Here is a 26,929-nt window from a genome sequence, read left to right on the forward strand (position 1 = left end):
CACGAGGGGCGAAGCCATGACGTCACGCGGCTCCGTCCCCTGTATCGCCCATCATTATGCACAGAGCGAACTCGCTCTGTGCAGTAATGATAGCGGGGTGTCGCAGCGGGGATCCCCAGCAGTGGCACCGCGGCGATCTGGCATCTTATCCCTTATCCTTTGGATAGGGGATAAGATGTCTAGGGGCGGAGTACCCCTTTAAGGCTTATCTGTGTAGAGTATATCAATTTTGGCTTACTGACAGGGATTTATAAAGCGACAGCAAATTGCTTGCAATGGATACTACATATATGGTGACCCAGTACAGAAGTCACATGCACGCACCTCTATACTCCTGCCCACCCTGTGTGGCTGATTCTGCTCAATGTCCGTCACTGATCCCTTCTCCTTAGAACTCTTTATATTGCACTAAAGGATGTATTATTATGTAAGTTAATATATTGTATTTTATATGTACTTTTGCCTTAAGAAATGTATTGTTGCTAAGGACCTTTGTTGTCAGGGGAGTATGCAAGGTGAACAGGTGACTTGTCTGCCCAATGGGATCTCTCTAAATTGTCCCCCTTATATAGTGAGGTCTGGGTTCAGCTCTCTCTCTTGAGCTCCTGCTCTTAGTGCTGAGCTGAGTCTGTGGAGTGTTCCTGAAGGAGGCCTGGTCCAGCAACCACACTTCTACTACAAGTCAACCCCTGCACTGTTGGTGAAAGTCAAAGCCTGATGGTAGGGACTAAACCTATTGGGGATTCTGCTGAAGTCCAGTCCAAGTAGTCAGTCAGTCAAGTCTGTGAATTACTAAATTCCAGCGTGGCTGCATCAGTCAAATCAATAGCAGTTACAAGTCCCAGCAAGCCAATAAGCTTCCCTAAGTTCCCCCTGCATCTCCTTAGTGCCAATCTGAGCTGTATGGAATTAACACCTTGTCTACCTCAGTAAAGCATACCAGTTTACCGTAACCTGTGTCAGAGTGATTATTTGCCCCAGTGCCCGGGACAGGTTAAGCTGGTCTACCTCGAGTGGTGTTTAGGTCAACCATGCCCTGATGTCACGAAGAGGTTAATATACACATTACCCCATCTGACTCCACACATATACTAGCATCTATTGCCAGATTCTATTGCCAGGTACCCTTTGCTGTGATTAATAGAGGTGGGTCCTAAGAGGGTAACCCCAATGCCACATATACACTAATAAGGTATATGGACAACGTCTATCCATTCATTACCGTACTTAAATTTTACTCCATACAGTAGTATCAGTTAAAGAGAATCTAAAATTATTGGTACAAAATATGGGCATGTCCCCCAAGATGTTATTGCATTACAAATGCCTCACCCAACTTCTGTAGTCCTTTACTTAAAGGTCGCCATATATCAGGTGCTGCATTGAATTTGAGTTTATCGCTGCGTCTAAAAGAAAGTGAAAGTGTCCCGGCAGCTCAGCAGCGCTAATCGGGACTATCGCGACATAATCGCGATGTCCCTATCAGCTTACAAGAAGACAAGAGGGTCCTCACCCGCCTCTCCATCATCCGTTTGGCAATCTGCTGCTGCACAGCAGACTAGAGCGGCAGATCGCCGGTTACACTGATCAGTTCTTTGCTATGGCAGAGCACTGATCAGTATATGCAGTTAGAAGATTGCATGTTTTAGCTTTGCAAGATTGCATGTTTTAGCTTCTATTAAAAAAATCTTAATCCTTCCAATAATTATCAGCTGCTGAAGTTAAGTTGTTCTTTTCTGTCTGGCAACAGTGCTCTCTGCTGACATCTCTGCTTGTCTCGGGAACTGCTCAGAGTAGAAGAGGTTTGCTATGGGGATTTGCTTCTACTCTGGACAGTTCCTGAGACAGGTGTCATCAGAGAGCACTTAGACAGAAAAGAACAACTCAACTTCAGCAGCTCATAAGTACTGAAAAGATTAAGATTCTGTAATAGAAGTAATTTCCAAATCCGTTTAACTTTCTGGACCCTGTGAATATATAAAGAAAAAGTTTTTTCCTGGATAACCCCTTTAACCCCTTCCCTAATAAAAGTTCAAATCGCCCTCTTTTCCCATTTTTTTAAATAAAATAATGTATTAAAAAATAAAAATAATCATATGTGGTACCGCCACGTGCATAAATGTCCGGACTATTAAATCATAAGGTTAGCTAAACCGCACGGTCGATGGCACACACGTCAATAAAATACTAAAGTCCAAAATTGCGCATTTTTGATCAGTTCACATACCATAAAAATATTAATAAAAAGCGATCAAAAAGTCCCATCAAAATAAAAATGGTACCAATGAAAACTAAAGACCACGGCGCAAAAAATTAGCCCTCATATAGCCCCGTATGTGAAAAAATAAAGAAGTTAGGGTGGGTTCACACCACATTCTTGCAATACAGTTTTGTGTCAGGTTTTTGATTTAAAAAAACGGATTACTCAAAACCTGACTAAACTGTATCAAAACATGTGTACAAATTTTTATCTGTATACAGTTGAAAACGGTATACGGTTTGAAAAATGATGTCCGGTCCGGTTGAGAAAAAACGTATACGTTTTTAACTTTTCACTCCATTATGAATAAAGTTTTACTTGTTTGATTGAAATTCCATGAAAAAAAACTGAGCAAAGCCAAAAACCGTATGGTGAAAACCGGATGGAGCCGTACGCACATACGGTTCTGTACGGTTCCCATTGACTCCCTTGTTAAAAAAATTGTATACGGTTTAATACAGTTTTTCAGGTAGGCCACAGTTTTCTGTCCGGAAAAAAAAAAAAAGTAAAAAAACCGTATGGTTTGAAAAAAGGAAACAGCCGTATATATAATGGTGCATACGGTTTTGAATGGGAAGTCTATGGGCACGGTTTTCTGTACGGTTGCATAAGTTTTTTATATGAAACCGTATGCCGAAACTGTATAGTAAAATCGTGGTGTGAACACACCTTTATAGGGGTCAGAAGATGACAATTTTAAACATACAAATTTTGGTCCATGTAGTTGGGATATGTTTTTATTTTTATTAGTAAAATAAAATAAAACCTACACAAATTGGGTATCCTTGTGACCATATGAACCTACAGATTAAAGATCAGGTGTACTTTTTACCTGAAATTGCACTGTGTAGAAACAGAAAGACCCAAAATTACAATTTTTTTTTTTCAATTTCACCCCACAAATATATATATATATTTTTTTTTTGTTTTACGGTAGATTTTGTTGTTAAACGATTGATGTCATTACAAAGTACAATTGTTGGCGCAAAAAACAAGCCCTTATATGGGTCTCTAGGTGCAAAATTGAAAGTGTTTTTAGAAGGTGAGGTGAAAAAAATTAAATTGCAAAAACAAAAAATGGCCTGGTCCTTAAAGGGGTTATCCACCATAAGGTGATTATAGTACGTACCTGGCAGACAGTAATGGACACTGTGGCTAGCTTTTTGTGAACTGGTATTTCCTTTTTGAGTTCTCTTTTTTTGAATATGAATCCCATAATTCCATTTTCCTCCCTCCCACACATCAGCCACCCCACCCATTAAAACATAAATGAGCTGCATCCATTCAAAAGACCTGTGGTTCTCAATCAGGGTGCCAACAGATGTTGCATTAGTTGCAGATAGATCTCTCTCCCACCAAGCGATTGCTCCACTCATTGAAACAGACAAGCTCCCTGTCATTAGCTGACTAATGATTCAGGTCTCGGCCGCATTGCAAGCTGGGAAAAATCTGAGACAACAGTCATTTTGTATGATGTTAAAAATAAATATTGGGTTGAAAATGACAGAAGAATTGTGAGAAAACTATCACACACAGGTACAGACATTATATTTTACTTTACCGCCCATGTAGCATAGTCAAATAAAAAAAATTCCTGGAATACCCCTTTAAGGTCAAAATGGCCTTAGTCCTTAAGGGGTTAAGGACTAAGCCCATTTTCACCTTAAGGACCAGGGCATTTTTCATTTTTGCTATTTCATTTTTTCCACCTCACCTTATAAAAATCACTTTCCACCTACAGACCCATATAAGGGCTTGTTTTTTGTGCCACCAATTGTACTTTGTAACAACCTTAATCATTTCACCACAGAATCTATAGCAAAACCAAAAATAATTATTTGTGGGGCAAAATTTTTAAAAATAAAGCCATTTTGTTACTTTTGGGGGCTTCCGATTCTGCGCAGTGCACTTTTCGGAAAATGACACCTTATCTTTATTCTGTATGTCCATATGATTAAAATGATATCATACTTATGTAGGTTTTATTTTGTTTTACTCCTTTTAAAAAATGAATTATACCTTTTTAAATTAGCAGTTTAAAAATATCCTCTTTTAACCCCTATAACTTTTTTATTTTCCCACATATGGGGATATAAGAGGGCTCATTTTTAGCACTTTTTAGACATTTTTTTAGGGTATACAAACAGACCAAAAATACCCAATTTCGATCTTTAGTACTCTTTTATGAATACGTCATTGACCGTGCAGGTTTAATTAAAATAATATTTTTATAGTTCGGACATTTACGCAAGGGGAGATACCACATATGTGTATGTTTATTTACATTTATTTTTTTTAATGGGAAAAGGGGGGTAATTTAAACTTTCATCATGGAAGGGGTTAAATCACATTTAACTATTTTTTACACCATTTTTTAGTTCCCATAGGGGACTATTACATGCAATCATTAGATTTCATACACTGTTCAATGCCATAGCATAGTACTCCTCTATCCTATCAGACAGTAGAGAGCACAGAGGAGTACAATCAGAGAGTAGAGAGCACAGAGGAGTATTACCAGATAGGAGAGAGCACAGAGAAGTACTATCAGACAGGAAAGAGCACAGAGGAGTGCTATCAGACAGGAGAGAGCACAGGGGAGTCATATCAGGCAGGAGAGAGCACAGAGGAGTACTATCAGACAGGAGAGAGCACAGTGGAGTACTATCAGACAGGAGAATCCACAGAGGAGTACTACCAGACAGGAGAGAGCACAGAGGAGTGCTATCAGACAGGAGAGAGCACAGAGGAGTGCTATCAGACAGGAGAGAGCACAGAGGAGTACTATCAGACAGGAGAGAGCACAGAGGAGTGCTATCAGACAGAAGAGAGCACAGAGGAGTCCTATCAGACAGGAGAGAGCACAGAGGAGTACTATCGGACAGAAGAATCCACAGAGGAGTACTACCAGACAGGAGAGAGCTCAGAGGAGTACTATCAGACAGAAGAGAGCACAGAGGAGTACTATCAGACAGGAGAGAGCACAGAGGAGTACTATCAGACAGAAGAGAGCACAGAGGAGTACTATCAGACAGGAGAGAGCACCGAGGAGTGCTATCAGACAGGAGAGAGCACCGAGGAGTACTATCAGACAGGAGAGAGCACAGAGGAGTGCTATCCCACCCTCACTTACTGGATATGTCCAGGCCTGTGCTTCAGCTTGGACAAAGCCATGATTTTATAAGCCATGATATCTATATAAGTATATTCTTATGAAGTATATTAGAAAAGTAATATTTTGCCAAGATGTTCAACATATAAAAGTTTTTGTATCTGACAGTGCCCATTTAAATACAGTAATATAATTCAAAGTAAATGGACAAATTTATCCAAATACAATATGGCTCTAATAGAAATAGCATAATCTACTGTATATTGTAATACAGATGGAAATTGGTAACAAAAAGGAACTGTAAGTAAGAAAAAATCAAGGATAAGAAAACAGATAAGGAATCAGAACAGTAGAATAAATGAAAAAAATTGAGAAAAGAGAAAGGAGTCACAGACAGAATACTGACCGCCATACCCCAGACCTTCCTAGAAACATGGTAACAATATGTATCATATAAGAGGACAAAGGGTGTTAGAACATCTAGATGAAAACCAATAAGATGTTGTGGTTACTCACAGTTCAAACTTATACTAATATCACCAACATGGTTTGTTGTTATACTCATGGATAACCACTAGGGGTCACTACTGTTACAGTAACCTTATGTGTATTGTGTTTGGATACATTACTTTGACTTAAATATATTTACTGTTTATGTTGAGGGTGGAAACATGCAACTACTTGGTATCACCTGGAGATTATGTAACTATACTAATATCTAATCTATTGCATTTATTCCTTATACGTTGTGACTGGATTATCCTTATACAATTTGTGAGTGTTACTTAATTCATGGACTAGAAAACAAAAACATTAAGGGCAGGGTCACATGTAAGGTATATGCAGAATATTTCACACTGCGCAAAATGTGATGTACAGCAGTAAATATTCTGCATATTCTCCTATGAGCAGACACACAGGGCTTCCTGGTGGCAGCCCTGTGTGTGCAGTGAGGTTTGGAGTAGGGCCCGCATGCGGCAGTCACATTGACACTCTGGCGCAGCTTCAGATAGCCACTGCACTGCAGATAGCACGCAGCATATTTCTTACTGTGCAGCAGATTCGGCGCAGCGGGAAATATGCTGCATGTACGCTACATGTGACCTTTCCCTAATGAGCTAAATTCCCTAATGAGCTAAAGTTTCTGAACTGGGATACAGTGGTTATCTACAATTTTAGGGTGTGTTCACACGATAGTAGCTAGCAGCAAGTTTCCTGCTGAGGGAAACCCGCTGTGAGTTACGCTACCATTGATTTAAATGGGTCCTCAGACAGTCCGCAAATCTGACACTATTGCGGACTGTCTGTGGGCCCATTGAAATCATTGGTAGCGTAACTTGCAGCAGGTTTCCAGCAGCGTGAAACCTGCTGCTAGTAATAACGCGTAAACGTACCCTTAGAAGCAGATTTTTTGCAGTTTTGCGGATTCTGTACGTAACGTGCCCAGAATTTGTGCTGAATTTAGGTAGAATTTCTTGCAATCAACACACAGATTCCAGACGGAATTCAGGGTCCCACTGACTTCAATTGCTTTGGAATTCCGCAAAAAGAATTAACATGTTTGTTCTTTTTGTGGAATCCGGAATGCTGAACTTCTACAGCGGAAATTCTGCAACGGAAAATCTGCCGTGTGAATGGGACAGAGTAAATTCTGCTACATTAATTTAACATTGTGCTAAAAGGAATTTACGAACTGAATTTTTCCGCCTGATTCCGCACATACTTTTATAGGTAGGCTTTCCTGATCTTGCCTGACTGGGACTATACAGCTCAGGTCTGAGTCATTAAACATTTGTGAGCCCTTGTATAGCCTGTGTATTAATAATACCAACCTTATAATTGGGTATAATAGTATTTTTAGTTGCTATAAGATGGGAATTTTGAGCACTTACATTATATGTATTCTATAACAGCTGCTGTCCTTTTCTGTAAATTCCAGGTGGTATACTGATTCCAGCAGCGGCCCTAGGACAAGTTATAGGTGGCGTAATTGTCTCAAAATTCAAGCTTGGCTGTAAAAATATAATGCGGTTGAGCATTGTTTTATCATTTATATCAGTGGCATTTGCCACCGTGTTCATATTTGCTAAATGTGGGAATGACCCCTTTGCTGGTGTGTCAGTGAATTATAATGGGTGAGTTTGTTTTTCTATATTTAATGTATTTCCATGAAGCTTACTAGTATGCTTAATTTTACACTATCGTTTTTTTCATAAAAGTAAATAAATTATCATTCTGCAACTTATAAATATTACCTTTGAATTGAATGGAAACAGCTACTAATTTACACTGTGGTTAATTCCAAGGTGGATTACTTGTGGTCATCTGTGATTTTTTGGGAAAACATTTTATATTTCTAAATAAAAATATTCTATAAAAGATTATTTCAGTTATACACCTATCATGAATAAAAACCTTTGACATATTATGATGACAGGTGCTTAATTCCCCCCACCCCCCACCAATTGCTAAAACAACGAGGCAGAAGGGCCTAATTGAGCACTGTGTCAGACCTCTATCGTGGGTTAGAACCAGCCAGGGAAGGTGTGCAGCAGAGTGGTCTTTCTCCCCGCTGTTTTGCACTCAGTGAAGATGGGCTCCATAGAATTATTATTATTTAACCAAGAAGAGGGTGGCATATTGATTCTTGGTGTTATACACAAGTGATTGATATAGAATTCATGTAAATGATATACTCATTAATAAATCTTCTTTTTTCCTCTAATGTAAAATTAGGACTGGAGAACTTGGTGATATGTCAGCCCCATGTAACAGTAACTGTTCATGTGCTCGCTCATTTTATGACCCAGTGTGTGGAGCTGATGGAGTGCAGTATTTTTCAGCATGTTATGCCGGATGCAGTTCTCAAGCTTTATCTACTGATGATGATATAAAGGTAGGTTTAGCCTATAGTGTTAAGTTTTGTTTTTTATAGCACAATTTCATTTAGATGTGAAAATGATGCCAATTAATTTCAATATCCTTGTTTATAGCAAAGTGTATGGACATAGTCTGAGCAGACAGCAATGACGGGAACTTTAATTCTGGGACAGAGCTAGCAATAACAATGCACCTTCCATTCTTTACACATGAATAGACAGAGGCAGCCGAAACAGATGGTCTATAAACATGGAAGGCATGGCCCTTAAAGGGGTACTCCGGTGGAAACCCTTTTTTTTTTTTTTTTTTTTTAAATCAACTGTTGCCAGAAAGTTAAACATATTTGTTAATTATTTTTATTAAAAAAATTGTAATCCCTCCAGTACTTATCAGCTGCTGAATGCTCAAGAGGAAGTTAAGCAGATCTTTTCTGTCTGACAGAAGTGTTAGCCGAGAGCACTGTGGTCAATGTCAGGAACTGTTTTGGAGCAGGAGAGGTTTGAATTGGGAATCTGCTCCTACTCTAGACAGTTCCTGACACAGACAGAGGTGTCAGCAGAGAGCACTATTGTCAGACAGAAAAGAAAAACTCAACTTCCTCTGTAGGATACAGCAGCTGGCAAGTAAGATTCTTTAACGGAAGTCATTTACAAATCTGTTTAACTTCCTGGAGCCAGTTGATATGACATTTTCTTTTCCATTGAAGTACCCCTTTAACTCCTTCAGGACGAAGGGAGTACTAGTACGCCCCTCGCCCGGTCCCGGCGCATCACACTGGCTCGGTCCCGGCTGCTAACGATAGCCGGGACCCTGGGCTAATAGCGTGCGGCACCGAGTGTGTCGCGCGCAATTAACCCTTTAGACACGGCGATCAAAGTTGACCACCGCGTCTAAAAATTAAAGTAAACGCTTCCCGGAAGCTCAGTCGGGCTGATCGGGACATCGCAATAAAATTGCGATGTTCCGATCAGCTAGGACGTGAGCGGAAACCCCCTTACCTTGCTCCGTCACATCCGATCGGCATTTGATTGCTCCAAGCCTGAGCTACAGGCTTGAGCAATCAAGCCCCTATCTCGCTGATCCATGCAAAGCTGCGGCCAAATGTTAGCTGTAAATCAATGAGAAATCGCAAATTTCTAATTCCACTTGGCGTTTTTTAACTTTGGCGTTATTTTTTTTATCCTTTTGGCGTTTTTTCACTTTTTTGTGTTTTTTTCAGCTCCTTGGCATTTTTTAAATCAACTGTTGCCAGAAAGTTAAACATATTTGTTAATTATTTCTATTAAAAAAATCGTAATCCCTCCAGTACTTATCAGCTGCTGAATGCTCAAGAGGAAGTTAAGCAGATCTTTTCTGTCTGACAGAAGTGTTAGCCGAGAGCACTGTGGTCAATGTCAGGAACTGTTTTGGAGCAGGAGAGGTTTGAATTGGGAATCTGCTCCTACTCTAGACAGTTCCTGACACGGACAGAGGTGTCAGCAGAGAGCACTTCCTGTAGTCCTGAGCAGTTTGGTGTGCAGCTCATTCGGGTGTGTCTCTTTGTGTGCTCCAGAGACTTCCAGCAGACCAGAGCAGGTGTTTCATCAGCCTCCCCAGGTGTGTGGCAGCCTCCTTGGGAGAGCCTCCCTGCATGGCGTCCCTGGCCTCAACCTCCCGTTCTTCAAGGCTGGCGGGGGGTGGAGAGCAAACAGCAACAGCCATTCCGGCCCGGGGTAGAAGATCTGGCAGAGTCTGCAGCAATGCAGGCTCTGCTCCCCCGGCAACAGGTACCAGCCAGAGATCTGGTGGACAAAAGGCGAGGAGGAGAAGTGTGGAGTTGTGGGTAGAGCGAGGGCCCAAGGATTCCAGTGCCAACTACTGCTCCCGCCTGGCCGCGAGGTTTGCTGAGTATGATCGGTGCGGCAAGGATCTGAAGTTGGCCAGAGAAGATCTGCGAGGCGCTCAGAATCTGGTGAACACTGCACCAAAAAAGAACAGGCCAGAGTTAAGGAAAAAGATCGCAGCACTGAAAGCTGAGATTGTGCAGCTGGAGGAGAGGAGAGCAGAGATCTTGGAGGGGAGCGGTCTCTTTAAGGAAAAGCTTGAGAACGACAGCCGGTTTGCCGCCACGAAATCCCCAGGTAAGGTGGAGGTGGATGTTGGGGAGAGTAGTGGCGGTGAAGATAGCGAGGATGGTGGTGAAGCTGTAAAGGAGGAGGAGAAGGTGGAAGAAAGTGCACAAGTTGTGGAGATGGATGCTGTTCCTGCGGCTACTCCCTATGACACCAAAACACAGGACAGCTACATTGAGCCAGCACAGGTGGCACTACCAGCAAGCGATAGTGAGGAGGATGTGGAAAGTGAGGCTGGGGGATTGTTGAGGGCGATCATAATGCAGGAGTCCCCAGCCCACCTCCAGAATTTTACCTTTGGAGAAGATCAGTGTGAGGATGTGGTGGTGAAGCGAAAAGCTAAGAAACAAAAGATTCAGGAAACAGTACAATATGTGTTTGTTCCCTTCCAGCAGTCTGGGCCAGCTGCAAAGCTGGTTCAGGCTGCTGGGCCCCCCAGACTGCCAGACCCCGTTTCTGTGGTGGAACGGAGCCAGCATGGGGGGTACAGCATGGCGTCAGAAAAGGCAGAGGGCGCAATAGATGTGAAGCCCACCCATCTTGCCGGTAGGGAGGGGCAGGATGGGCTGATGGTGGGCAGTGGCGAGGCAAGCTATGCTGCCGTGTGCTCGGGGGGCGGTTCCCCGAGTGCTATGGGCATTACCGGCACTGCGGGGCACTCCCCTGTGAGGGGGGGGAGTGTCCGGGTGCCGGTGGAGGAGAGTGGTAGGTCTGTGTGCTCGGGGGGCGGTCCTCCGAGTACTGTGTATTCTGTGGGCGCTGCGGGGCACTCCTCTGTGAGGGGGGGGAGTGTCCGGGCGCCGGCATCATCCACAGAACCCGTGTGGTTGGGAAAAGTAGGTGCTGGCACTGTGGGAGGAGCTGGGGTGCGCCCGGAGGGGCAGCCCCAGACTCCGGAAGTGACTTCAGCTATGGAGCAGGAACTATCAGCATCGACCCCGGCAGCTAAGCCAGAAAAAAAGAGTGTAATAAAACCTGCAACACTACAAGTCCCAGCCAGCCCAGAAAATGTTAGTCAGGATAAGAGTGCTGGATGTGAGAATGCTGAGTGTGGAAGTGTTGTGGATGAGAGGAGTGTATGTGGGAGAGTCAGTGGAGTGAATGATGGTGGGAGTAGTAGTGATATGAATGGGAAGAAAGATGATGAGAGGAGTGGTGTGAATGGTGTTATTAGTGGTTCTGGGTTTGGTTCTGGGTCTGGTCCGGCTGCCCCCCCGGTAGTGACTGCTCCTAGGAGCTATGCCAATGTCGCTGCCGGGGGTTCAGGGGGGTCCCCGTCTCCGTCCGGCTCTGGAGGCCTCTTGCAACAGCGCCTCCTGGAGGCTCTACGCAGGGGTGACAGGTCGATCCAGGTAGAGGGAAGGGGTGAGGTCGACCTGTCTTTCTGGATAGAGAGGCACGGTTTGGGGGCTTTTCGAGAGAGGAATGGGGAGGTGGTCTGGTCCCTCCCGACATCCGGGCAGGACAATAACCGTAGGAATGTGGTCCGTCTGATTTGGAGGGGCGAGGATGCGTGCCCACCTCGCGCAAAAGTGGTTGAGCTCCTCCTTCAGATGGAATTCAGGGCGAGCGACATCTTTGCCCTGATTCACCCCTATGGTTCGTCTGAGTTTGACGTCAGTTTCGTTCGGCCGGAGGGTCTTGAACTCTTCTGGTCGAACTACGAAGTGGCGAAGAACGAGCCCGGCTGGCGGGATTTCGCCGTAAAGGCGATTTCCCGTCAGAACTCTGTCAAGAAAGTGACCGTTTTGACCCGTAACGAGTCGCTTTCTTGTTATGACATCATGACCTGGCTCGGACGGTATGGGGATGTGACGGACATGCCCAAGAAAAACTTTGATGAGCACGGGATCTGGTCCGGGGCCTGGACGTTTTCCGTCAAACTCAAGCGTTCAGGGAGTACAGTTGCCCACATTCCGTCAGCCGCCTTCCTTGGACGTGATAGGATCCAGGTCTTCTACCAGGGGCAGCCTAAGGTCTGTCACAGGTGTGGCAGCCCCACCCACTTTAGCGCAGCCTGTACTGTGCAGGTCTGCGCTTTGTGTGGTGGGGTGGGTCATCTGGCCGCATCCTGTAGGCAGATCCGGTGCCACCTGTGTGGTGTCCTCGGGCACCCTTTCAGCCGTTGTCCTAGCGCCTTCGCCCGTGCAGCGGCCGCTCCGGCTGAGGAGAGCTGTGAAGTTGCCTCGGCTGGGGAGGGCACGGGCAGGGATGGGGGCGCAACAGGGCTAGTGAGGAGGAAAAAGGGCCCCGCCAAACTAAGGCGGGAGGAAAATCGGAGGAGGAGTAGGGAGCTGGAGAGTGCCCAGGTGGCGGGGGTAGCTCCGGCCCCTGCTCCTGAAGCTGGCCCTGTAACCGCTGAAGCCCAGGAGGAGGACGTGCTGGATGAGGAGGTCAGGATGCTGCGCAAAGAGGAGGGCAATATGGCCGACACTTCCGATTCCTCCCACTATGAAAGTGTGGATGAGGAGAGTGGAGAGAGGCCTAAAAAGAAAGACAAGGGCAAAAGAAAAGGGAGAAAGAAGAGGTCAGAGCCCTCTGTTCCCTGTACTACGGGCCAGGTCCAAAACGGAAGCCTGATTGCCCCCCCTCTGATTGACCTGTCAAACCGGTACCTCGTCCTCGATACCATCTCCTCCCCCTCCTTGAAGGGGGAAGGTGAGGGCCAGGTGCCTAGGAAGAAGGAGCCTCCAGGGGGAACTGGGCCCTGTCCTATTGAGGCTCCTTCCTTGGAGGGCAGGGCTAGACCGGGGCCGGACGTAGATGGGGATCAAATGGACCAAACTGAATCAAAAAAAAGAACTAAGAGTGGTCCTGCCCTCTCATCTTCTTCGGGGGATGAGGGGGCTAAAAAGAAGGGAAAGAAAAAGTAAAGGGTGTGGCCGTCTAATTTAATCACCCTGTATGGCGGCACTCACCCCATTGACGCTGGCATCTATTAACTGTGCCAGCATAAAGTCAGATACGGCTAGATTCGCAGCCTTTGATTTTCTCGGCCGCGTTGAAGCTGACATTTTCTTTTTACAGGAGACCAGGTTGCCAGATCTAGCCTCTCTGGTAAGAGCCAGAAGAGAGTGGAGGCGTGGTCCCTCCCACTGGTCTCTTGCGGCTGAGCCGTATAGTGGGGTGGCGGTCCTTTTTACCGCTCCTGTTGAATGCCGACGGGTTATTGAATTAGAAATGGGGAGGTGCCTGATCTTAGATGTCTTCATGAAGGGACAAGAGCTTCGGCTCATTAACATCTACGCCCCGCAAACTAAGCGGGGCCATAAAGATCTCTTTATGAGGATTAAGCCCTTTCTTTTTACGAGTCGGCAAGTGATCTTTGGAGGGGACTTCAATAATGTCACGAGGTCCCAAGATCGGAGAGGCTCCAATGGTCCGCTGACTTGCGATAGTGTGGCACTGATTAGCATAGCTAGAGAAGCTCGCCTAGAGGACGCCCACATCCGGAGCCCCTCGGGCCACGCGGGTTTCACCTATCATCAAGGTAGTCGCAGGTCTAGGATAGATAGGTTTTATTTAAAGGAGGAAGCCGTCTCTTCCGCAGTGTCCGTGGTTGAGGTGGAGTTCTCCGATCACTGTATGATTTTGTTTTCCCTGAATGTTTCAGAGACCCCCCGGATGGGTAAAGGTTATTGGAAGCTGAATTCGTCCCTCCTGGAGGAAGCAGAGGTGAGACAGTCCTTTGAGGATTTTCTTCAGAGTCAGGTACCTTTACTGGGCCTCTGTAGTAATAAGCTGGAGTGGTGGGAGATATTCAAGAAGCGGGTTGCGGGGTTCTTCCGCCAGCTCTCGAGCCTCAGGTCCCTGAACAGGTATCGCCTGTATCAGGGTCTGAGGAGGAAACTCGAGCTTCTTGTCTCGACTGGAGGTAGCCGAGAGGATATCTCCAGAGTGAAGTCCTTGCTGATGAGGTGTCAGTACGATAGGCACGCATCTTTGGTTTTTGAGAGGGATTTCGGGAAGTACCGCTCGCCCGACCCTTACAGGAACTGCAAGATGTCAGTGAGTAGTAAAGTCATTTCAGGACTGATTGATAGTACAGGATCTCTGAATCGGTCCAGATCAGGGATCTTGGAGGTCGTCAGATCCTTCTACTCGCACCTCTTGGGGAGGAAGGATCTAGATCGAGACAGGATGTCGGTTTTCCTGACTGAAACCATTCCTGAGCCAGGGGTAGACCCCTCTCTTGATGTTTTGGCAGAAGAAATAGGGGAAGAGGAAGTGAGACTGGCGATCGAGGGGCTCGCCCCCAAGAAGTCGCCAGGCCCGGATGGCTTAACATCTGAGTGGTACAGGACCTTTAAGGAGTCTTTAGCTCCCCTCTTGACTGAGGTATTTAATGAGTGTCTCTCCTCGGGCACTCTGCCGAAGTCAATGAGGAGGTCAGCCCTGATTCTTCTGTCAAAGGGTAAAGATCCTAGCCGTGTTGAGAATTGGAGGCCCATAGCTCTTCTCAATACGGACAGGAAGCTTCTGGCCAAGATATTGTTTAATCGGCTGGTGAAGTTTGCACCCCGGCTCCTTTCGGGGGCTCAGCACTGCTCTGTTCCAGGCCGAAGCACCTTAAGTGCTGTCCTTAGTGTCAGGGAGGCAGTGGAGCGGAGTAGTGCAGGTCTCTGGAAGGGGTACTTGCTGTCCTTGGATCAGGCCAAAGCATTTGATCGGGTGAACCACGAGTACCTCTGGTCCGTCCTCCTGAGATATGGCTTACCAACTACTTTTGTTAATTGGCTTAAGATCTTGTATGCAGGGGCAGAGAGTTTCCCGCTTGTGAACGGGTGGTCTGGCCGCTCTTTTGAGGTGGGGTCCGGAGTCCGTCAGGGTTGTCCTTTGAGCCCGCTTTTATACGTATTCGCAATCGATCCCTTCGTCCGGAGGGTAGATTGTGGGCCGTTGGCGGGAGTCGGGATGAGTCTGGCGGAGCCGGCTGTCACCCAGAGAGTGGTGGCGTACGCTGATGATGTCACTATTTTCGTCTCCTCGAGAGAGGAGGTCGATGTGGTGATGTCGGAGGTGGAACGCTACTCGGAGGCATCCGGGTCTAAGATCAACCGGGATAAGTGTGAGAGTCTCTGGCTGGGAGGGGGGGATCCCACGTTTGATCTCCCGGACACCCTTCCAGGGCCCCAAGAATCAGCAAAAGTCTTAGGCATCACATTCGGCCAGGATGATTATCCCACCAAAAACTGGGATGGTAAGCTCCAGGATGCCACTCAGAAGGTGAACCAGTGGAAGGGTTGGTCTATGACCCTCAGGGAAAGGGTACACCTGATCAAATCGTACCTGCTCCCCTTGTTTATCTATCTGGGCAGCGTATGTATCTTGCCAGAGGCTTACTATACTAGGATCTACAGCCTGTTTTTCCAACTGTTATGGGGGAACAGGATGAACCTAGTCAAGAGGGAGGTTACGTACCGCACGAGGAGACTAGGGGGTTTATCTATGGTAAACCCTGTGGTGTTCTTTACGAACACCTTCTTGAAAGCCAACATCGCAAACCTCTGGTCAGAGAGGGCTCCTCCGTGGGTACTCTCCTGCAGGGAATGGTTTCGGCCTTTCTTCCAGGAATGGGAGACAGGAGGGCAAGTGAAGGACCTCCGTACGCCCCATGGATATCTTCCGGCTTACGCTACCCCGACTCTGAAGGCGATACGTCGGTGGGGTCTGGGAGTGTGGGAGATCAGGACCCAGTCAAGGCAGTTCCTTGACAAACGGGTTCTGTTGACCCACTTTCAGAAGCCTCTGGCGCTCAGGGACTGCCCAGGTCGGGATCTGAGGGTGGGGTTGTATCTTTTGAACATGAAAAGGATCCCCCAGAAGTTTTGGGACTTGGCCTGGCGCTGCTTTCAGGGGAAGCTATATGTAAGGGACAACCTGAAGTGTAGGAACTCTGATGACCGGGGATGTCCCCGAGAAGAGTGCGGGGACACGCTGGAAAGCATGGACCACTTCCTGCTTCACTGTCCCTTTAATATAGGGGTTTACAACCGGGTGGGCGCTTCCATCGGCTGGAGTCAACTTGCCGGCCTTACCTATCCGGAGTGGGCTTATGGGGCATTCAGGTCCCTGGGTGGCCGAGACCGGGGCACTTTATTCTTAGTTAGCTTAGTGGTTAGGTACTACACGTGGAGTGCACGGTGTTTAGTGTCGACCCAACAGAAAATCCTCTCCGAGGTGGAGGTCTGTAGGAATATCACCGGTGACCTTGGGAAGATCAGGTCTTTGGAGTATGGCAGTCTTGGTACCAGTAGGGCTTCTCTCCTATGGAGAGGTTTTTCTTTTGATGTGCCCTAGGTACTAGGCCCTTAAGGTGAAGTACCTTATTTTGGCCAGGGATAGTGTATATATCTTAGGGTGAGTATAGGGTCAGTTTCATGAAGGGATAGTGATAGGGTTAGAGGTTGATAGGGAGAGGAATTTAAATTTAATTTTATCAGGATTGCCATCCTTCTTCCTGGTGGGGGGCTATGCATGTCACCTTAGCCTTTTGTTTTGTTTTCTATGGAAAAGATTGTAAAGGGCTTGCAGGCAACCAAACTTGAGCCTTGTGGTTTTGGTGTATTGTACTGTTAATATTGCTTGTTGTAGAGTATGTAAATATTGTTTTGTATATATATTGTTCTGTTTACATTAGGTGGGTAGGGGTGTATTTTAGGTTGGGTGGGGGGTTTTCGGGGGGTGGTGGTGGTCTGTACCCAGGACTGGACTGTTGCAGTGGGTACTATTTTGGGGGTCTGGTATGGGTCAGTTGTGGACAAAAACTGTGACCTATGGACTCTGACCCATGTCCAGAGGGGGTGGTGGGTGATGGGATAGTTTAGTATAGGTTGTTTTTCTGTGTTATTGAGTTGTTTGTTATGTATAATCTGTATAGTTTTATGTATACACCTTATTTTTTTTTTTTTTTTTGTAATATTTTTTATTTTATTTGTACAATGTCATAATTATTTGGGAGAGAAAGGCAGTCGGACCAGTTTTCAGTTATTATAGTATAGTGTTAAGAGTACACTATATTTATGTTTGTGTTTATGTTTGTGTCCCAGTGTGGATTAGTTTTTGTTTGTGGGTATATGTATGTGTGTGTGTGGTGGGGGTAGGGGAGGTTAAAAAAAAAACATATAAAAAAAAAAAAAAAGGGTGGGTGTGTATGTATGTATGTATGTATGTATATATATATATGTATATATATGTATATATATGTGTGTGTGTGTATGTATATGTGTATGTATGTGTATATGTGTATGTATGTGTATGTGTATACATATATATATATATGTGTGTGTGTGTATGTGTATGTGTATGTATATATGTATATATATATATATATGTATAGAAAAAAGAAAGAAAAAGGGAAAAAAAAAGTGTATTTGTATGTATGTATATGTATGTGTATATATATATATATATATATATATATATATATATATATATATGTATATATGTGTGTATGTATATATATATATATATATATGTATATATTTTGTTATCCAAGTTGGATTATTTTTGTTACGGCAGCTAGCCATATTTTTCTTTTGTTATTGGGGGGAGGAGCAGTGTGGTAATGTTTCCTAGTTTGGATATTTTTAGTTTTTGATCCCAGCGTGGAAAGCTTTATTTATGTTCATTAGGTATGTGTGTGTGTGTGTGTGTGTGTTGGACTATAGTAGGTAATGATTTATTTATTCATTTATTTTTGGTTTATCTGGGCTGGCCGGTTAGGAAGGTTTAAGTTGTTATTTTGAGACGGATAGTTTGTTTTTATGTTCAGTTTTGTTAATTTTGTTACAGTGAAATGAACTTGTTTTATGTTTTGTAAAGTTTTGTACTTTTATAATAAAAAAGAGTGTCAGCAGAGAGCACTATTGTCAGACAGAAAAGAAAAACTCAACTTCCTCTGTAGGATACAGCAGCTGGCAAGTAAGATTCTTTAACGGAAGTCATTTACAAATCTGTTTAACTTCCTGGAGCCAGTTGATATGACATTTTCTTTTCCATTGAAGTACCCCTTTAACTCCTTCAGGACGAAGGGAGTACTAGTACGCCCCTCGCCCGGTCCCGGCGCATCACACTGGCTCGGTCCCGGCTGCTAACGATAGCCGGGACCCTGGGCTAATAGCGTGCGGCACCGAGTGTGTCGCGCGCAATTAACCCTTTAGACACGGCGATCAAAGTTGACCACCGCGTCTAAAAATTAAAGTAAACGCTTCCCGGAAGCTCAGTCGGGCTGATCGGGACATCGCAATAAAATTGCGATGTTCCGATCAGCTAGGACGTGAGCGGAAACCCCCTTACCTTGCTCCGTCACATCCGATCGGCATTTGATTGCTCCAAGCCTGAGCTACAGGCTTGAGCAATCGAGCCCCTATCTCGCTGATCCATGCAAAGCTGCGGCCAAATGTTAGCTGTAAATCAATGAGAAATCGCAAATTTCTAATTCCACTTGGCGTTTTTTTAACTTTGGCGTTATTTTTTTTATCCTTTTGGCGTTTTTTCACTTTTTTGTGTTTTTTTCAGCTCCTTGGCGTTTTGAAAAAAACGCTGTATGTCGCTTAAACCAGCGTTTTTAGTCAAAATCATGGCGTTTTGCTCCAATAGAAGTCTATGGGAGCGAGAAAATGCCAAGAAAAACGATATGTGGGGTTTAACTTTGGCATTTTTGCAGGCGGTTTTTAATCTTTTTTGTACTTCAATCCAAAAAAAGTGATGGAGATACCTGTTTTGAATAAAATTTCATAGGGTACCATTAACATTTTTTTTTTTTAAAGGTACAGTAGTGAAGGAAAAAATTGTATCTAATGAAATTTATATTTTTTTTTATAAAAAAACATTTTATTACTTTTTCAACAGGGATCAATTTATGTTTGCAGGGAAATAAAAATGTAGCCGACAATTATAGAGATGAGCGAACTTACAGTAAATTTGATTCGTCACAAACTTCTCGGCTCGGCAGTTGATGACTTTTCCTGCATAAATTAGTTCAGCTTTCAGGTGCTCCCGTGGGCTGGAAAAGGTGGATACAGTCCTAGGAGACTCTTTCCTAGGAATGTATCCACCTTTTCCAGCCCACCGGAGCACCTGAAGGCTGAACTAATTTACGCAGGAAAAGTTATCAACTGCCGAGCCGAGAAGTTCGTGACGAATCGAATTTACTGTAAGTTCGCTCATCTCTAGACAATTATAAAAATGTATTGTGTGTGTGTTTTAACTTTTATCTTAATTTTTTATTTTTTTTTAGTTAGTACTACTACTCCCAGCATGGAACAGACTGTTCCATGATGGGAGTAGTAGTACCTTTGATCTTTCTGTATAATGTATAGATGCGGCGGGCGCTCTTCTATGGTCCCCTGCCCTGACATATATACAAACCTATTCATATTTCCAGCAGAGCTGTGATTGGCCAGATGGTTCCAGCCAATAACAGAAATAGGAATATGTGTATATATATTCGGCCGTGCAGGGGACCAGAGGAAAGCGGCCGCTGCATCCATACATTATACAGGAGGATCACAGCGGGTGTCAGGAGTGATATCCGCTGTGATCTTTCCATAACTGCAGGTAATACTACTCCTAACATGGAGCACACTCTGCCTCATGCTGGGAGCTGTAGTACCTGCATTAATAGACAGATCGCAGCGGGTGTCAGAAATTACACTTGCTGCGATCTGTCTATTAATGCAGATATTACAGCTCCCAGCATGGAGCAGAGTGTGCTCCATGTTGGGAGTAGTAGTGCCTGCTTAAGGACACATCACAGTGGATGTCACTACTGACACCCCCTGTGATCGTCCTGTCTATAGCAGAGATGGAGCAACTGTATACAGCGCGCGCATCCCTGCTCTGCACTATACTCCCCAAAAAATTAAAAAATAGAGAAAAAAAAGTTAAAAACACACACTTTATTAAAAAATTATAAAAAGTTGGTTATAAAATATATACATTTCAATTAACAAAATGTTTTCCATCACTGCAGGTGACAAAAATGTAATTTCCACACAAATGAAGAAAAAAAACGGAAAAAACGCCAGAAAAAACGCATGATGACGTACATTGCACTGTCGATTTTTCAGGCATTTTTTCTGGCGTTTTTTTAATCCCTAAAACCGCAGGACAAAAACCAAGTGGAGACTTAGCCATATAGCCCCATATGGGAGCTATAACACTGCAAAAAAAAAAGTGAAAAAAAAAAGTTAGCAAAGGTCATTTACCTTCTTCCCTAATAAAAGTTTGAATCACCCCCCATTTTCCCATTAAAAAAAACTGTGTTAATAAAAATAAACATATGTGGTATTGCCGTGTGCAGAAATGTCTGATCTATAAAATTATATCATTAATTAAACCACACGGTCAATGGTGTACGCGCAAAAAAATTCCAAAGTCCAAAATAGCATATTTTTGGTCACTTTTTATATCATGAAAAAATTTATAAAAAGCGATCGAAAAGTTTGATCAATACAAACATGGTACCAATAAAAACTTCAGAACAAGGTGCAAAAAATGAGCCCTCATACCAGCCCGTACATGGAAACATAAAAAAGTTATAGGGGTTAGAAGATGAGAATTTTTTGCGTGTACATTTTCCTGTATATAGTTATAATTTTTTTCCGAAGTACGACAATATCCAACCTATATATGCAGGGTATCATTTTAATTGTATGGACCTGCAGAATAAACATAAGGTGTTATTTTGACCGAAAAATGCACTTCGTGGAAATGGAAGCCCCCAAAATTACAAAAATACATTTTTTTTTTCAATTTTGTTGCACTATGATTTTTTTTCATTTTCGCCGTAGATTTTTTTTGTAAAATGACTAATGTCACTACAAAGTAGAATTGGTGGCGCAAAAAATATGCCATCATATGGAATTTTATGTGCAAAATTGAAAGCGTTATGATTTTTAGAAGGTGATGTGGAAAAAATGGAAAATGCAAAAACGGAAAAACCCTGCGTCCTTAAGGGGTTAAAGGAAACCTGTCGCCTGTTTCAGGCAGCGGGATGGGAGACAATGGGGGAGATTTATCAAAACCTGTGCAAATGAAAAGGTGCCCAGTTGCCCATAGCAACCAATCAGATCGCTTCTTTCATTCAAAGAAGTGATCTGATTGGTTGCTATGGGCAACTGGGCAACTTTTCTTCTTTACAGGTTTTGATGAATCTCCCCCTAATATGATTTACTCTGGAATGTTAAGGCATTTCAAAGAACTCATAGTTTTAAAGAGCTGCCAGGACCCAGGTAAGTAGTTTTTAGGGTTTTCAAAACTCTGATTTCTCTGAATTGCCCAATCATTTCAGAGTAAATCTTATTGTCTTGGCACCCTGCCACCTATAGCTGTCTCATGCTGCCCCTAATCCCATCTGTGGTGATAATGATAGGACTGCTAAAAAGTTATCTCTACAGAAGAGGAAGTTTCAGTCTTTGATCAGACTCCAGTGGCCAGTGTGAAAGCTGCAACATTTCAGGATTTTTTGTAATATTGATCCTGATATGTAAAATAAAAAAAATAAAAAATCACCCAAAATATGAAAAAGAATATTTACAGAAAATCTTCATTTATTTAAACATTTTCTGACAAAACATTCAGTTAAATGCTAGGCTACATGTACCCCTGGTTGAATAACTGATTTTCAAATCTCTGACATTTTAATGGAAGGTGCCATCAAATATTGACTTACAAATCATTTTTCACATTTTATTGTGTTGCATCCTTGTGCTAAAAATAATTAAAATAAATGTATAATTGACATAGGTATTCATACCCATTGCTATGAAACTGATTGGACATGATTTGAAGAGACACAGCCCTGTCTATAGAAGACCTCATAACTGGCAATCTATCAGAACAAAAATCAAGCCATGAGGTAGAAAATTGCCTGTAGAGCTCAGAGACTGGATTGTATGAAGGCACAGATCTAGTTTCATACAACCAGGACTCTTCCTAGAGCAACAAACTAAGTAATCCAGGGAGAAAAGAGGTCATCAAGAACCCAATGCCTTTTTTCCTGTTGCACAAAAATTGTGTGACTTTTTAAAAATGATCTTCACAGACAGTCTTTTAAGCTAGGTCTGGGCTAGTGTAGATTTACGACAAAATGAGGGCTTAGTGACAAAACTGTAATTTTTTTTTATAGTCAAACTTCATAAATCAGTAACCATGGCAAAGTAAAAAAACAAAATTGCGTACCAAAGTCATTTTAGTCAAAGTCAATTTAGTCAAAAAGTTGCACAAATTTTGTGCAAGAGAGAAATTTCTACACCAAAATATGTAAAAATATATTGTTTTTGTCTTACAGATTTATACTGATTGTAAATGTATTGGGAAATCAGTACGAGAAATAACACAGCGAACAATCAGCCTAAATGTTACAGATGCTGTACCTGGAAAATGTAAATCCTCCTGTAATAATTTGATACTGTTTATGGTGTTTTTCTTTTTTGTCGTTGTAACCACCTTCATGATTGCCACTCCGATAACAATGGCCATTCTCAGGTTAGTAACACTTAATGATACTTGGCTGATCTGATATAAGAAAGTGTGTACATAAATTATAGGCCATACTCACTATGGATTTCATCTTTTAAAAATTGCCCACAGGGGTAATAGCTGAAAGGGGCACAAAAAGGTTTTCAAGTCAATTAGTGCCTAAATGTTATACAGATTTGTAAATGACTTCTATTTGAAAATTTGTAAATTACTTCTATTTGACAATCTTGAAGGAAATCTATCACCAGTGTCACCTGCACTAAACTGTCAGCACTGTCAGATAGTGCAGGTGACACTGATGACAACAGTACTCACTTTGTCCCGTTCCATGGAGTGGATCTCCGGTAATCTTGGCCGTTAGCTCCAGTTCCGGGCATCCGACTTGGGGCATGGGTGCAGCTTAGTGAGGTCACCACTGCTGCGAGACCCAGCAGAGAACAGCAGCGGCTGGGGCATGGGCGGAGCTTAGTGACATCACCGCTGCTGCTCTCTGCTGGGTCCCACTGCTAGAGAACCGCAGCAGTGACGTCACTAAGCTCCGCTTATGCCCCAAGCCAGGTACCCTGAGCTGGAGTTATTGGCCAAGATTACTGGAGATCCCCGTCAGGGAACGGGAAAAGGTGAGTACCGTTGTCATCAGTGTCACCTGCACTACCTGTCGGTCCCAACAGGTTAGTGCAGGTGACACTAGTGACAGATTTCCTTTAAACCATCCAATACTTATCAGCTGCTGTATGCTTCAAAGAAAGCAGTGTAGTTCTTTCCAGTCTGACCACAGGGCTCTATGCTGCCACCTCTGTCCTTGTCAGGTACTGTCCAGAGCAGGAGCAAATCTCCAGAGCAAAAGTTTCTGATATGGGCAGAGGTGTCAGCAGAAAGTGGTCACGTTAAAAATGCTTTGCAATTCTATAGAGAATACATGTGTTCAACTACAGTGAACGTACATGTTTGTTGTGATAATTCTTATCAATACTGTTTACTGTTGATTAAATCTGTCTCTGTTCTAGCATGCCTTTTCTTATGCAATCAATTTCCCTACAACATATTGTAAAGGGGATCTGAGTACTAAAAAATTTCTCTTATTGTGCTTGAGCCGCCATTAACACCTTTCAGCAAATGGATGTATATTAACCCCTTAAGGACCGGAGGTTTTTCCGTTTTTGCATTTTCGTTTTTTGCTCCTTGCCTTTAAAAAATCATAACTCTTTCAAATTTACACCTAAAAATCCATATGATGGCTTATTTTTTGCGCCACCAATTCTACTTTGTAATGACGTCAGTCATTTTGCCCAAAAATCTATGGTGAAGCGGGAAAAAAAATCATTGTGCGACAAAATTGAAAAAAAAATGCTGTTTTGTAACTTTTGGGGGCTTCCGTTTCTACGTAGTACATTTTTCGGTAAAAATGACACCTGATATGTATTCTGTAGGTCCATACGATTAAAATGATACCCTACTTATATAGGTTTGATTTTGTCGGACTTCTGGAAAAAATCATAACTACATGCAGGAAAATTAATACGTTTAAAATTGTCATCTTCTGACCCCTATAACTTTTTTATTTTTCCGTGTATGGGGCGGTATGAGGGCTCATTTTTTGCGCCGTGATCTGAAGTTTTTAACGGTACCATTTTTGCATTGATAGGACTTATTGATCACTTTTTATTCATTTTTAAATGATATAAAAAGTGACCAAAAATGCACTATTTTGGACTTTGGAATTTTTTTGCGCGCACGCCATTGACCGAGCGGTTTAATTAATGATATATTTTTATAATTCGGACATTTCCGCACGCGGTGATACCACATATGTTTATTTTTATTTTTATTTACACTGTGTTTTTTTTTTTATTGGAAAAGGGGGGTGATTCAAACTTTTAATAGGGGAGGAGTTAAATGATGTTTATTCACTTTTTTTTTTCACTTTTTTTTTGCAGTGTTATAGGTCCCATAGGGACCTATAACACTGCACACACTGATCTTCTATGTTGATCACTGGTTTCTCATAAGAAACCAGTGATCAACGATTCTGCCGGATGACTGCTCATGCCTGGATCTCAGGCACTGAGCAGTCATTCGGCGATCGGACAGCGAGGAGGCAGGTAGGGGCCCTCCCGCTGTCCTGTCAGCTGTTCGGGATGCCGCGATTTCACCGCGGCTATCCCGAACAGCCCACTGAGCTAGCCGGGATGCTTTCGGTTTCACTTTAGACGCGGCGTTCAACTTTGAACGCCGCGTCTAAAGGGTTAATAGCGCGCGGCACAGCGATCAATGCCGCGCGCTATTAGCCACGGGTCCCGGCCGTTGTTAGAGGCCGGGCCCGACCCGCTATGACGCGGGGCCACGCCGTGGCCCCGCGTTATAGATCGGGAGTGGACACATGACGTTCCAGTACGTCATGTGTCCTTAAGGGGTTAATGACGCTGTATGATGCGTCATATGCGCTTAAGACTAATGCTGAACATCGCCGATCGGGCTGATGTCTGGAATGAACCCTTTAGATGCCACAATCAAAGTTGATCACATAAAAGTTGTAAATCCCATTCCCGGCTAAATTTTGTGGCGAAACCGCTGCATCCCAATCAGTTGAGAGGATGGCAAGAGGTCTCTTACCTTTTTCCCTGCCGTCCGATCGGTGCTCCAATCTTGCAGACAGCTATGCCAGGCTGAAGCAACGAAGCACCAATAACACTGATCAAATGCTTCTCCTATGGAGAGGCATTGATCAGTGTATGCAATCTAAAGATTGCATGTTACAGTCCCCTATCAGGACTAAAAATAAGAATGAAAAAAGAAAAAAAAAGTCATAAATATGCATTAACCCCTTCCCTAATAAAAGTTTAAATCATCCTCTTTTTCCCATTTTTCAAATAAAAACATTTTAAAAATAAAACCTAAACGTGTGTGGTATTACGCCACGTGTGTAAATGTCAGAACTATTAAAATATAATGTTAATTAAACCACATGGTTAAAGGCGCAAGCGTATAAAATTGTCAGAAATGCGTATTTTTGGTCACTTCATATACTAGAAAAAAATGAATAAAACGAGATCAAAAGGTGCAATCCAAATAAAAATGGCCAAGTTAAAAACTACAGGTCAAGGTGCAAAAAATTAGCCCTCATACATCCCTATATGCGGAAAAATTAAAAAGTTATAGGGGTCAGAAATGGACAATTTTAAGCATACTAATTTTCATACAAAAAGTTAGAATTTTTTTAAAAGTAGTAAATAAAAACAAAACCTAATAAAATTGAGTATATTTTTAATCGTATGGACCTACAGAAAAGATAATGTCCCTGATTTACAGGTTATTTTCAGAGTGTTTTTTTCCCCCCCAACTATTTTTTCTCACATGTATTTATCAATGTTTCGCACATATCGTGAAAATTCTGTTGTAGGACATTAAATTCTGCTGCATGGGGGGGGGGGGGGGAGAGGTTTCACACAGTAAAAATAAAAGCAAATAAATAAAACAAAGTAAATCTGCACCAGGACGTAACTTTACATTCATGGTTGTTAATGGGTTAACAAAAAGCAAAAATAAACAAAAGGAAATGGAAGCCAAAGTCATAAAAAAAAATAAAAAAAAAGAGAAATCCCCCCCCCCAAAAGAAATAATAAAAAAATTTAATGTAAAAAAAGTAACAGGATTTTTAAAGAAAAAAAAAGACACACACACTTTTTTAACAGATTCCCCACACCTCAAGGCAGTTGGGATTTCAAGTTCAGTATTTCACTATTTTTCTGGTGGGTTTTTAAATACCACTGTCGGGTTTTCAGGAAAATGTTGGGAACACGCCCCTAATTATGAAAACCACGCCCCTTTAGTCAGGTTAAAAAATTACTCTGAGTAATCAGAAAACCGTCGGGTTTTTACCAGTAAAATGTGTGGTACAAAGTGTCGCAAAGGACAAATTGTGTTGCACAACCCGATAAAAAGTGTCGGGATCATGTTAGCAAATCAGGGCCAATGTGTCATTTTTACCGAAAGGTGGCACCCAAAAGTTGCAAAATGGCGTTTTTTTTATTTATTTTTTATTTTGCCCTACAAATACATTTTTTGTTTGTTGCACTGTAC

At 43.0% G+C, this 26,929-nt stretch overlaps 1 protein-coding gene and 1 long non-coding RNA gene across 4 annotated transcripts in view; one reads left to right on the top strand and one right to left on the bottom strand.

Moving 5' to 3' along the window:
• LOC130289715 (uncharacterized) overlaps positions 1-23,311 on the bottom strand; it is a 33,632-nt gene extending 10,321 nt beyond the window's left edge. Inside the window, exons 1-4 of one of the 3 annotated variants that reach the window (XR_008847474.1) lie at positions 23,165-23,311; positions 22,744-22,885; positions 7,628-7,697; positions 7,265-7,384 (exon numbers count right to left, since the gene is read on the bottom strand). This is a non-coding gene — a long non-coding RNA (uncharacterized LOC130289715). Of the gene's footprint in view, positions 1-7,264; positions 7,385-7,627; positions 7,698-22,743; positions 22,886-22,928; positions 22,970-23,164 lie in introns of all 3 variants that reach the window. The other 2 variants (XR_008847473.1, XR_008847475.1) reach the window with 2 other exon arrangements.
• The window catches only part of LOC130289654 (solute carrier organic anion transporter family member 4C1-like), a 107,494-nt gene that overhangs the window by 64,077 nt on the left and 16,488 nt on the right, over positions 1-26,929 (top strand). The window contains exons 8-10 of the mRNA XM_056537533.1: positions 7,312-7,507; positions 8,109-8,268; positions 22,659-22,855. Of these exons, the coding sequence (XP_056393508.1) occupies positions 7,312-7,507; positions 8,109-8,268; positions 22,659-22,855 (553 nt within the window). The remainder of the gene's footprint in view (positions 1-7,311; positions 7,508-8,108; positions 8,269-22,658; positions 22,856-26,929) is intronic.

The sequence above is a fragment of the Hyla sarda genome, chromosome 1 (assembly GCF_029499605.1).
Source record: "Hyla sarda isolate aHylSar1 chromosome 1, aHylSar1.hap1, whole genome shotgun sequence".
NCBI lineage: Eukaryota > Metazoa > Chordata > Amphibia > Anura > Hylidae > Hyla > Hyla sarda.